Source organism: Triturus cristatus, chromosome 3_2, assembly GCF_964204655.1.
Source record: "Triturus cristatus chromosome 3_2, aTriCri1.1, whole genome shotgun sequence".
Classification (NCBI taxonomy): domain Eukaryota; kingdom Metazoa; phylum Chordata; class Amphibia; order Caudata; family Salamandridae; genus Triturus; species Triturus cristatus.
The window spans coordinates 541,866,254-541,879,570 of record NC_140584.1 but is presented as its reverse complement, the minus strand read 5'-3'; the positions used below and the strand labels follow the sequence as shown (position 1 = coordinate 541,879,570).

Sequence of the window (13,317 nt, the reverse complement as noted above, 5' to 3'; positions counted from 1 at the left end):
AGACTTCCTCCCATTAACTTATCTAATATAGACTTGGACTCAGTCCTCACACACATTGACAATCTTGTCGATTCGCTAAAAAATGATGTTACTAAATGTGTTAAATCCGGCTTGGACCGTGTTATGGCAAGGTTAAGCAAAATTGAGTCTAAACTAGAAATCCTTAGTACGAGTGGGAATCTGGTTTATAATACCAATGTGGGGGGGTTCTACTACGGCAGAGGCTGCGGAAGCTAGGAGTGATCCTATTACATGTAGTGTGAGTACTGGGACAGATACTATAACAAAACCAACATTAAGGGAGCCTATTATTAGCTCTATTTATCACAGTACTCAACCAGGTACCTTATTTAAAGGAACTAGTAGCTTCAGGGCAGCGAAGTCTGTGATATTATCCCCCACAGGGCCTCCTTTATTAACTCCAAGAGCTTCTGCTACGTATACAGTTTTGGATTTGCCACCCGAGGCTTCCCCCTTGGAGCGGTACTAGTAGGGGTACCTCCTCTTAAATGTAATAGCACAGAGTCAACTGATGAGCTTATTCGGAAAGTGAGGTTTTGATGTAGCAGAGCTTCTGAGGGAGGTTTAGGCGCCTCAACACATGTTATTATGGCAAGACGAGTGGCTTGGGTGGGGAGTGGTCCAAAGATTAAGGATGGTGATTGTATTGTGATTAATTTTGATCGACCAGGGGTGGCGGGTTGGGTCATTCAGGGGAGCTATGATAGCCTTGGAGGAGGGATCAAAGCCTTACCTTTGTTTTTGTTTTTTTTATCCACCTGATATGGGCATTAGGTTAGGAGCCAGCACGGGGGCACCGAGACCTAGAGTTGGTAGTGGTGCCTTTGGTCTTGCTCCTTGCCCCTTGCTTAAAGACTTTCGGTCTTTTAGATCTAATTTAAGGGCTCCAACTCAAGGCTATCCAGAGGATACTACCGTTCACCACGGTACTCTGGAGAGCAGATTTGCAAACCCAAACAGGTTTACCCCACTTAATCAGCTGGATAGTAACGACTGACTATCCCCATGCTCTGTAGGCGATGAAGGGGATGGAGGGGGCTGTATGAACAGTCGAGGCAAACTCATACAGGGGACCCCAAGTAACCCGGGTTCATGTACCAAAATCCTAAGTTGGAACAAAGCAGGTCTTAAAAATAAATCCAACGATGCAAGGTGGACTGATTTTTTTTTTTTTTTTTTTTTTTAAGTGGATTTTGTATTATAGGTTTACAAGAAACCTGGGATACTGATAATAATTTCTGGTTGGATGGCTACTCTATTTACATGGAATTAGCTAAACCTACCGCCATAGGTAGGGCGAAGGGTGGACTCATGACATTGATTTCCCTAAAAGTGGCAGGTAGCCATTGCAAACTGGATTCAGGCTCCCCAAATTGCTTAGTGGTACAGATTAGTTTCCCCAACGTTTTAAATTTGCTTATTGTTAATTTTTATAATTCATTTGATAAAGTTACTATCAATGAACATTTGGTCAGTCTGAGCGGTTTTCTTGACTCTTATAGCAAGAAACAATCTACCCCCTATTCGGTTATTGTTTTAGGTGATTTTAACATACATTGTTGTTGCCAAAATTGTTATGTTTTGGATGGTCTAAATCCTGTAGATCATTCAGAAATTCATTTTGAACATACTTCGCAGGGCGGTTTTTTGGATAGCCTCTTGGCTGACCATGACTTATTTTACCCCAATATAAGCCGAGAGGCCGAGGACATACCCTCTTTTAAAGGTAGGGGTGCGCATACCACTATTGATTATATTTTTCATTAGTGTTGCTCTGACCCCTTGGGTTAAGGATTACACCACTGTGTGGTCTGCGTATAGCGACCACAATCCTATTAGTCTGACGTTGGCGGGAGTTTTTTAAAAAACTCAGGAACCAGATAGTTTGGTTCGTATCTTGGATCTTCAGCCTTCTGACCAAGCTCGTAGACTTAAATGGTGTACGATAATACCGGGAGATTTTCAGGCTAATTTGTTAAATACAGTTGGTAATGAGATTAATCTCTGTTTAGATGCTAAATTAACGGACTGGGACGTCCTTATAGCATACTCCAAAATCTGCACCCAGGTGGCCTCTGATCTTAAACGCCCGGTTAGGGAACGCATATTTAAAGGTGAGAGATGGTTCGATCACGACTGCTCAATTGCCCATCGAAAGCTTCTAGTGGCTTTAAAATCTAAACCAGTAGATAGGCTTGCCATAGCAGCGTTAAGAAAAACATACAAATTGGCAAAATTGGCAATTTATAAGCGTAAAAATGAGATCAAACAAGAGGCATGGAATGACTTATTATCCATTGATGTCATTAAAAACAGCGCCAGATTTTGGGACATTGTTAATAAACCGACTTTTCAAGAGTCCATCGTCTCCCCCTTGGCCTGTAATATTCAGGAGCAGGATTGGTTTAATCACTTCAAATCCATGTATGGTGCACATGGTTCATTGGCCTCTACCTCCGAAGTTCAAACTTATTCTTTGTTGTTTATGGAGGTAGAAGTCGCCAAGGCTATAGCTCTAATGACTGGCAACAAAGCTCCGGGACCAGATGGTGTCCTGGTTGACCTTTTTAAGTTTGATATAACGCTTTGGTCGAAAATATTGACCCAAGTTTTTAACTCCGCTTGTAAAAAAGAACTACCAAAGTCATGGTCCGAATCAGTAATTGTCCCTATCTTCAAAAAGGGAGATAGAGGGGACGTAAGCTGTTATAGACCAATATCACTCATTGACTCTACAGTCAAGATTCTTGGAAGGGTGATACTTGGCAGATTGACCACATGGTCAGCTGAATCTAACACGCTTTCGACCCTGCAATATTGTTTTAGAAAAGGAAGAGGCACGATTGATCAATGCCTTAATTTGTATTTGTTAATTGGGAAGTATACTATCGCCAGGAAGGGAACACTCTACCTGGCGTTTATGGATCTTTCCTCTGCATTTGACCGAGTAAATAGGTCAAAACTCTGGTCAATACTCCTTGACTTAGGCATTGATAAAAACATAGTCTATTTTCTTGCTGACATACACAGAGACCTGACTGCCACAGTAAGGTATGACCAAAAGGGAAACCGCACTCAGAGTATTTGCATCGCAAATGGTGTGAGGCAGGGGTGCATTTTGGCCCCTTTGCTTTTTTCCCTATACATCAACAACCTTGAGCAGGTTTTAGGGCAAGCCTGTAAAGACATTCCGCGAGTGGGTGCGCGATTGATCCCGGCTCTCCTCTATGCGGATGACGCTGCTTTATTATCCAGAACTGCGGTTAGCCTACAACTTCTTTTAAATTCTTTCGCCACCTTCATGAAATCCCTAGACCTGAGTGTAAATTTCACTAAATCACACATAATGATAACTGGCATTAAGCCCAAAAAGGTCAAAACACTTCATTGTGAGGGGAACGTGATCAGTAGGGTTACAACCTTTCCCTATTTGGGTGTCTTATTCGATGAACGTGGCACTTGGTTACCGCACCTATACGATAAGAGGAATGTTCTGGTTAGATCTACATCTGCAGTACTTGCCTTTGCACGCAAATTAGGGGCAAAACCTATACAAGCCCTCTTAAAAATATATGGTGCAAAATGCATCTCCATTGAACTTATGGCTCGGAAATATGGGGCTTTCGCAAGGCAAGCGAAATCCAAGTGGTGGAGAACAAATTCTTAAGGAACCTGTTAGCGGTGCCACAATCTTCACCTACTAACATAATCCATCAAGAGCTAGGAATTGGTTTCGTTGAGGATCAAATTGCTTTAGCACCTCTCCTGAAATGGATTATAATCTGGTTAAACCCTGAACTAGACTTAAACCGGGAGATACTAAATGACTGTCTGGCTTTAGACCACGCTAGCCATATCCCCTGGTTGTGTCATGTTAAAGGTTTGCTGATGAAGCTGGGTAGGCCAGAGTTATTTAACTCACCAGCCACAATAGTTAAGGGTGATTTGCAGTGGGTTAAACGCTCTTATTTTTGTATGGTCTCTATGGAGAGAGAAGAAAGGGAGCTGATAATAGTAACTGTCCGTGACCATCAATTATTAAAAACGTCCCCGGCAGTGGAACCATACTTGACAGTGGTATCTAATCCTAACCACCGTTTCCTCCTAGCAAGATTTAGGTCTAATCAGTTACATTTTCTTTTTATTAAACCCCGGGGATGGAGAAAGGTGGAGGATTTAGGTGTATGTTCTTGTGATTATTTCTCTGTGCCGGACACAATACATTTTATATTCTTCTGTGAACATCTGTTGCTCATTCGGAAGCGCTATATTCTTCCAATTTTAAGATAAAGGTTTTTCACAGGTTAGACCGGCACTCGTGCATTTACAGCTGCTGTCTAATGTTGTGGAGATGTTTAGCATAGCTAGTTTTCTTATTGCTGCAATAAGGATCATGAAGAATAAATGATTATAACTGTGTAGATTATAAACTTGAGGGATAATAATGTGATTGATTGCATATTTCATTTTAAACTATTTGGTTTTTAGGATTGTAGGGTCTTCTCTATGTATTATATCTTGGATTGTAGATCTGTGATGACCCTACCTTGCTGCTAATGGATTCTTTTAACTTTTTATTCCTCTTTTTAATTCCATGTATAGCATGCTTTTATGGTTTTTATTAACCGAATAAAGTATTTTGACTGACTGACCTAAGTAGGTCACTTGGTGTTGACAATACTGTAAGTTAGTGAGGGAAACCTTGTGATGATGAGTAGCTAAATGCTGTAGCAGCTTCAGAGTTGTCTGTCGGCACAATTCCTCTGAATCAGCCGCAATCAGCAAGTCATCCACATACTGAATCAAGGTGGTGCCAATGGGCAGAGATCGAGATTCCAACTGCGCTTTTAATGCTGGACTATAAATAGATGGACTCTCAGTGTACCCCTGGGGGGCGCGACAAAACCTGAAGCTGCAACCACCCAGGGAGATTCCAAAAAGACCTCTACTGGTGGGTGCAATGGGAACGCTAAAGAAGGCATTTTTCAAATCAATAACAGAAAATAAACAAGCCGTTGGAGGAATCCTAGTAAGGAGAGTGGTGATATCTGGGACAACAGGGAACTGTGGAACTACCAGTTTAAGTGCTCGCAGGTCTACTACTAATCTGTACTGAGGAGGTTTGTCAGGGTCTGTTCGTTTGATGACAGGAAGGACGGGGCTGTGGCATGGATTACCGCGGGTCTCCTCCATTACACCCTTCTGGATCAAGACAGAAATAATGTTTAGAAGGGTACGCTCACCTTCCGGTGGTATCTTGTACTGAGGAATGCGTGGAAGACGCGCATTCTCCTTTAGTGTGACAGTATAAGGGGAGATGTCTAACAGTCCTACATCATTATCCCCACTAGCCCATAAGGATGCTGGGAGGGACTTAAGGTCCTCTGGCAGAGCTGAATGAGAGAGATACGTAGAGGAGACAGTTTTTGGACCCAGTGTCAAATGGACCCCTTCGGGAGAGCAATGGATGGTAGCATGCAGTCTTTTTAGCAAATCCAGTCCCAACAAATTTTCACCACATCCAGTGGTAAGAATAAAGGGCGATTCCAGGTGACAAGGGCCAATAGATAGGGGAAGGGGGCAGGAAACAGGGTTTCGGATGGGCGTTCCAGAGAAACCCACCGAAACGTTTTGTGCACCAGACAAAGGTGCCCCAGGGAGCTTGGAATGGATAATGGAACTTCGGGATGCGCCAGTGTCAACCAAAAATCTCTCCCGTACTCCTAAAGTGGTCATAGTGACAGAAGGGCCACGTTGATCCACAGGAATATCGATAGCTCCCTCCCTCTGTCCTGGGCACTCCTAGTGGGAAATAAAGCCAGACCCTTCCTCGGGATAGTAATCATCGTTGTAATAATTACCTCCAGGGGGATCGAAACAGTTTTGGTCCTGCTGCAAGAGGTCTAGAGTCCTGGGGAACACCTCCACCACGGCCTCTGCCTCTAGATGAGGAGCCCTGCCGACCTCTCCCTCCACGAGGGGGACCTCCCTGCCTCTGTTGAGCCATTAATACTGGACATTGGTCGCGCCAATGACCTTCCTGTCTACAGTATGCGCATTGATTCGGGCCCAGGGGAGGGCGCACGTCAGTATATCTGACAGACTGGAGTAGTCGTTGAGGGGGAGGGGCAGCATGGGGTGCCTGCCTATTTGTGGGGGCGTAAGCTTGCTGAAGCATAACCTTTGTCTTTAAATCCTTTGTTCTTCTATCTGCTTTTTCTTTCTCCTGATCCCTATTCTCATAGTACTGGGCTGTGGTAAGGATGCCTGCGGGTGTGGAAATAGGCCAAGCACTTTCGGACATTTTTATTTTAGAGGAAACTTCGGGCAACAGGTTAGACACAAACTTATCAACAAATAATCGTGTTCCCCCTTCAGTAGACATATCCTGGCCACTATGATCAGTAAACACCTCCTCGAACCTAGTGAAGAAATCAGACACTTTCATCTTTTTTTTGTTTGCAAGCAGTCAATTTATCCCAATTAACCCGGAGAGGGGGCATAAAGGTCTTCATTAAATCAATTATTCTACCGGGCAGATCCCGAATCAACTGTTCAGGCTTGGCTCCACCCACCTGGGCAGCATCTACCTGTTGAATATGTTGCCAGGTACCTCCTAATTCCGCTACATGATCTGCTCGTCGGATCCTAGTCCAAGCATCATGTGGTACCACATTACCCATCAACATATCTATATCGGCCAAATTCATTATACATGCTTCTATGGGCTGAGTAAGTTCCTTATAGTAACCGGCAGGGTTTTTTCGGGGGTCGGGCAAAGCTTGTTTCAAAGTTAGGACATCAGTGCTCTTCCATGGTACATGAACCCAACCCTGCTGAAAGTGACCCGGTATTGCTACGCCTCCCACTGCAGCCGGGACCGGGTCCCTCCAAACAGGCTGAACCTCTTTCATCGGGAAGCCCTTTTCCAGAGTACAGATGCCGTCCTTACCACTGTTCCTGCAGGTCAACATATCACGATATGAAACTAGAGTAACAACCGCGTCATACAGCGCCTCACCCTGAACGGAACCAGATGCCACATCTTTTTTGCAACTGAATCAAACCCTTTGGGGGGCCCTCTGGTATTATATCCTGCCACATTGTAATCAGGATGTCACACATCATATCAAAAACCTATCGCTGTGTGGCGCTTCTCCATTGACAAAACGTCTCTATAATCTTATTTGAGCCATACGCGCCCTCATTCTCCATCCACTTATGCGCCTGTCGGTCAAAGACACTTTGTTCATGTATGTCTGTGTACAGATTTCCTAGAAGCGACAGTTTGCGGGGTGTACGAGAGCGTATTGCCTCAACTATGGGTGACAGAGTTGCTGAAAGGAATCGGGAGCCACGGGATGATGGAGATGGAGAAGGAGACGGAGGCGGGTCGGAGACGATAGGTGACACAGTGGCAGGAGGAGGGGGAGTTGAAATGGTGGCAGGGGCAGTCGGATGAGCCTGTTGTTGGGGAACCGCGGGACCTCCAAGGGGGAGGTGAGGGGGCGGCTGAGGAGGTGGGTTCACTTGGGCAACTACATTCACTTGATGGGGTGCAATATATGGGGGGACAGGTGTGCCTGGTGCATAGGGAGGTGGTGTAGATAACATAAGGGACATGAGACCATCCCCGGCTGGATCCTTTCGATCACCAGGTAGCATAGGTAAAACAGGATAACACTTGTCAGTGTCTAAATGATGAGCTCTATTAACCATCTCGATATTTCTATCTATTTTCTCTTGTTCATGAGCCTGCGCCTTTTGAACAACAGACAGTCGCATTTGTTTGGATTCTAATTTCTTCTGTTTGATTTCCCTCTGTTTGGCCTCTTTGCGCCAAACCCGAAAGGAGTCAAACATGGCCGGTCGGACCTTTCGGCTAAACAATTTCCCTTCCAAATTGTCCAAAACACGTGGCTCAAAACTCCCATACCGAGGCCACTGTAATTCACCATCTGTCTTAGTATATTTCTGCCACAAAGAAGAAAACACTATGGGCCCTATACCATGTTTAACGTACATTTCATGGTTGGGAGTCCCCAATGGAGGAACTGGGCAGGATTCCTCCAATACGGAGTCCCTATCACAAGAACAACACCATTTACGTAACTTACTAAAACCAGGCATTACAAATTCCTGAAACAAACATCAAGGGATACACGATAAAAATAGTACAATCAGTACTTACCCCTTGGTTTCGGCTTTTGCAAAAGTCGAACAGACAATCAATACCAATTTTATGTCGCGACTGAGGTGGGAAATCCCACTCTTACCTGACCCAATCTCTTTGTCACCGACAGAGGTCCGTCTAGTGTCTCGACCAGTACCAACTGAGTCGACCAGAACAGGGGCGTCAGTCAGGGCGGCGGGCACTTAGCCTTCGGGAAGGAGAAGTCACGTCGTGAAAGACCTCGGGTCCACTAAGACAACCGGTGGTCTATGAGGTGGTGTGCATCCTTCGGAATTCACCTCCGGGACCCCTCACGACCCTCTGGCTTGACCGCGACCACTGAGGACGCCCAACGTTGGGCGCCAATTGAAGAAACCGGACACCGTATTGTCCGGCGGTGCAGGGGACACCTAAATTCTTCTGGATTCACCTTACCAATATGAACAGAGACACGGAACAATCTGTCTGTGAGAGAACAATTTATTAGCTGCAGCTATGACCAGTGGTCCCAGAAGTACACGGAGTAAGTTCTCGGGAGACTGCTGCTTTACTCCGCAACGTGCAATCTTTTGTAGGCAAAGACACACCCTAAGCATCAACCAATCATAAGCAAGTTCTTCGTTACAGGGCGGACGGCGTGATCGCCGCGTGATGGGGTTTTTTCATTCTTGCAACATCAGGCAAAGGTGGAAGACGGGCAGATGGCGCCAGAGCGAGCCTTGCAAGGGGGCGGCTCAACCGCCACTGGTAGTTTCAACATAACAGGGCGGGTTAGCATACAGTTTCTCGGAATTGGCTTAACCGCAAGAAGCGGGGGGGGGGGCTAGTGGCGCGCAGGGTCGGAACGATGGCACATTAAAGCAGAGTTGGCGAAGCAATGCAACACAAAATGGAGCCTGCTTTATACAAAATGGCGGCCCTTCAGTTCATCACATTTCGACTACAGCCACTCTCCCTTATCGATTGCCAGGCGTGGCATTGGTCTGTGGGCAGATAAATACATCCCCGGATTGGTGAGAGGGTTTAGGATGAAAAGTTTCACACGCAGAATAGAGACGTCCTCGCAAAAGCCTCGGCATATGGGAGCGCATCCTCTACCGGGTTTCCACTTGCAGAAAGTGTGTTTAATGCTAAGGGGAGGAAACACCAGAGGCTTAATTCTGATGTCAGCCGAGTGTGGGCACGAGATGATGATAGCAGACAGGGCTACTGGATGGATCCGGCGGTCACCTTTAAATTTAACAGTATAAATGCAGTGAAAGTGAAGCAGAAGCAGGAAAACTACTGGAAAGGATACAGAGTTGACCCCGTCGCAGAAGCTGTTTTAAGAACGGTGGATTTTAAATGTCATTATTCTGCAACAACTCATTTACTTTTCATTGGGATTATAAGAGTATTTATTTTTTTATAAAGCGGAATTTGGCATTTAAAAAACACAGGCGCAACATAATTTTCAAAAGCATTGTGGGAGTGCAGATTTTCTAAAATTTGCAAAATTCTGTCAGCACTTCTATGTAGAATTGTGTAGACTCCAGCAAAATATAGATTTTTTTTTACGTTTCTAGCAGAAAATTAAACATAAAATATTGTGACTTAAGGTTGCCAATGGCTGTACGTCATGATGGGCAAATTATTTTTTAAATGTGTTTCCCTTTTCAATCACTCGCCATTAATATATAATTTTTGCCCAGCTATTTCAAATGAGGTGGACCAAGACTACAACTCCCAGAATGCAGTTTTTTTTTAAACCACGCCCAGGGCTGGATAACTGTGTTTATGAAGCAATGGTTTCATGTGGTAACCCTGTAAATGACTTTTTGGCAAGGAGACAAGCGCACTGTGCATTTTTTGTACAGGATCTGAGATACTGCGCAGATTAACGAGTGCGCAAAATTGCTCAGCTTGATGGGATTCTCTTATCTACGTCTCCTGACTGTGAAGCGGATCTGTGTAGGGAAAACATTAAAAAGATGTCATGAAGTCTGCTTTGCTGATCTGTCTCCTCAGATATACATTATTCCCAAGGCTTTAAGTGAGCCGGGTCTTGCTGGTGCAGCACCGGAAGTTCTAAAAAGCAGGTGCCGAAACGGGGCCCTATCGGGCTCCTCAGGATGAAAAAAATAAATCTTAACTCTGCAGTAGTACCACCCTTTACTGCCTTTAAGGGAACTGCAAAGAGACTCGTTATCGTTCTTTTACAGTCTCATCATTTCAGAACGGAAGTATTTTAAATATTGTATGTAACAAAGCCATAATTGTTGCTTATGTATGTTATGCAACGAACAGCTTTTGACAAAGCCAATAGCCCTAGCTCGTTGAAGGTGTAATGTTACATGTATTATACATCTGGATACAGTGACAGAAGCTGCAAAATGCACAAAGAACAATTAATGGACAGAATGCAGAACAATGTCTTACATTCACCCCAGTACAGAGATCTGGGCCTAAATCCATCGTTTTTTTTGCTCACCATGCCTTTCCAGTTTGGACCCAGCCATATGCAAATCAGTCTTGACCCTGTGCCCAATGGGAACAGTCCAGCCCGAACTGCCAGGTCAGGTCTTCCCTGGACTGGAAACAAGCATCCTAGGACCGGTTTCAGGGTTTCACCCATCAACAGTTTTTATCTGTTTTAAAAACAACGCATAAATAAAAGGCATTGCCATTTACAATGCCAATAGCTCAATCTCTTGTAAATGCGAGACCTATTGCATTGCAAATGCTTGTCTGTTAGGTCTGCGCTCTGGGAATGGTTTGATGTACTATAGCACCTTTTGTAATAAGTGTTTAAACCTGGGCACCCGTCAAGTGATGCAATACTGGTGTGCACTACACCTGCTTTCTGTGTGTCTTTGCTGATATCTCTCTCAGAAGAAAATAGTGTGTCTGTTACAGTCACCACAGTGGATAAAACTACAGTATTATTCCATTTTTAATGTGCATCCCCATCTGTCATACCAAAGCGCAATTCCCACATGGCTCACAGCATTTAGTTTTGCAGCAGCAATGAAAACTCACACCCTATGTGCATCTCCCCTCGATTCTCTGTTGTAATCCTATGACTGTATTTTGATTCATTTTTTTGAGAAGTAGCTCATGCTGTCAGTCTTTTATGGTTTCAAGTATGCACAGATCATGCAATAATGCAAAATAAACTATCTATTGCTTCCATACAGATTGAGTAATCTTTTCCATGGTATGGACAAAAATGCCCCAGTGCGGTATACAGTGTATTGTGGGCTTATTAGAGTGGCAACTGCATGCAACGCCATCCAGTACATTCCCACGGACCTTGATCAGGTGAGAATTATTGAGAAAAGTATGTCAAACCACCGTAGCATAACAATCAGCTGATATTTGATGTTTTCTTTCTTTGCAATATAAATTTCTGAAATAAGTAGTTTAAAGTGCAAGGATACGTGTATAAAAGTTCACTATATTACATCCCGAATGGGGAAAAAGAACCCCTCATTGTATTCTGTGGCATGCTTTAGATCATGGGTTCTCACAAACTTTCTCTCTGGGGCCAAATTTACAGTGTGGTTTGTGGCCAAGGGCCGCACCGGTGGGGGCGGGGTCAGAGCGGGAGGGGGAGGCGCTAAAGCAAAATAAATTGTGACCATGAGGTTGAACACAGGTCCCTGCAGCAGACGCCTTCGTCCACTGAGCCACCAGACCTGGCATACACACCCCTCTTTCCCTCTCTCCCTCTTTCCCTCTCTCCCTCTTTCCCTCTCCCCCCCTCCTTTTCTCTCTCTCTGCCTCCCTTCCTCCCTGCCTCCCTCCCTCTCTGCCTCCCTCCCTCCCTCTCTGCCTCCCTCCCTCCCTCTCTGCCTCCCTCCCTCTCTGCCTCCCTCCCTCCCTGCCTTCCTCCCTCCCTCCCTCCCTCCCTCTGTCTTCCTCCCTCCCTCCCTCTGTCTTCCTCCCTCCCCCTCCCTCCCTCTTCCTCCCTCTTCCTCTCTCCCTCTGTCTTCCTCCCTCCCTCTCTGTCTTCCTCCCTCCTTCTCCCTCGCTCTGTCTTCCTCCCTCCCTCCCTGCCTCCCTCCCTCTCCCTCTCTGTCTTCCTCCCTCCCTCTCCCTCTCTCTGCCTCCCTCCCTCTCCCTCTCTCTGCCTCTCTCTGTCTTCCTTCCTCCCTACTCTGTCTTCCTCCCTACCTCTGTCTTCCTCCCTACCTCTGTCTTCCTCCCTACCTCTGTCTTCCTCCCTACCTCTGTCTTCCTCCCTACCTCTGTCTTCCTCCCTACCTCTGTCTTCCTCCCTACCTCTGTCTTCCTCCCTACCTCTGTCTTCCTCCCTACCTCTGTCTTCCTCCCTCCCTCTGTCTTCCCCCCTCCCTCTGTCTTCCCCCTCCCTCTGTCTTCCTCCCTCCCTCTGTCTTCCTCCCTCCCTCTGTCTTCCTCCCTCCCTCTGTCTTCCTCCCTCCCTCTGTCTTCCTCCCTCCCTCTGTCGTCGCCCTCCCTCCCTCCTCTGTCGTCGCCCTCCCTCCCTCCCTCTGTCGTCGCCCTCCCTCCCTCCCTCTGTCGTCGCCCTCCCTCCCTCCCTCTGTCGTCGCCCTCCCTCCCTCCCTCTGTCGTCGCCCTCCCTCCCTCCCTCTGTCGTCGCCCTCCCTCCCTCTGTCGTCGCCCTCCCTCCCTCCCTCTGTCTTCCTCCCTCCCTCCCTCCTTTCCTCTCCCTCCCGCTCTGCCTCCCTTCCTCTCCCTCCCTTTCTGCCTCCCTTCCTCTCCCTCCCTCTCTGCCTCCCTCCCTCCCTCCCTCTCTCTTCCTCCCTCTCTCTGCCTCCCTCCCTCTCTCTTCCTCCCTCTCTCTGCCTCCCTCCCTCTCTCTTCCTCCCTCTCTCTGCCTCCCTCTTCCTCCCTCTGCCTCCCTCTGTCTTCCTCCCTCCCTATGTCTTCCTCCCTCCCTCTCTGCCTCCCTCTACCTCCCTCTCTCTGCCTTCCTCCCTCTCTCTGCCTCCCTCCCTCTCTGCCTCCCTTCCCCCCCCTCTCTTCCTCCCTCTCTCTGCCTCCCTCCCTCTCTCTGCCTCCCTCCCTCTCTCTGCCTCCCTCCCTCTCTGCCTCCCTCCCTCTCTCTGCCTCCCTCCCTCTCTCTGCCTCCCTCCCTCGCTCTGCCTCCCTCCCTCGCT

General features: G+C 46.6%; 1 protein-coding gene across 2 annotated transcripts in view; it reads left to right on the top strand.

Moving 5' to 3' along the window:
• The window catches only part of EIF3M (eukaryotic translation initiation factor 3 subunit M), a 195,550-nt gene that overhangs the window by 78,983 nt on the left and 103,250 nt on the right, over nt 1-13,317 (top strand). For both annotated transcript variants that reach the window (XM_085648254.1, XM_085648253.1), the window contains exon 4: nt 11,371-11,494. In XM_085648254.1, coding sequence (XP_085504380.1) covers nt 11,371-11,494 — 124 coding nt within the window. The remainder of the gene's footprint in view (nt 1-11,370; nt 11,495-13,317) is intronic.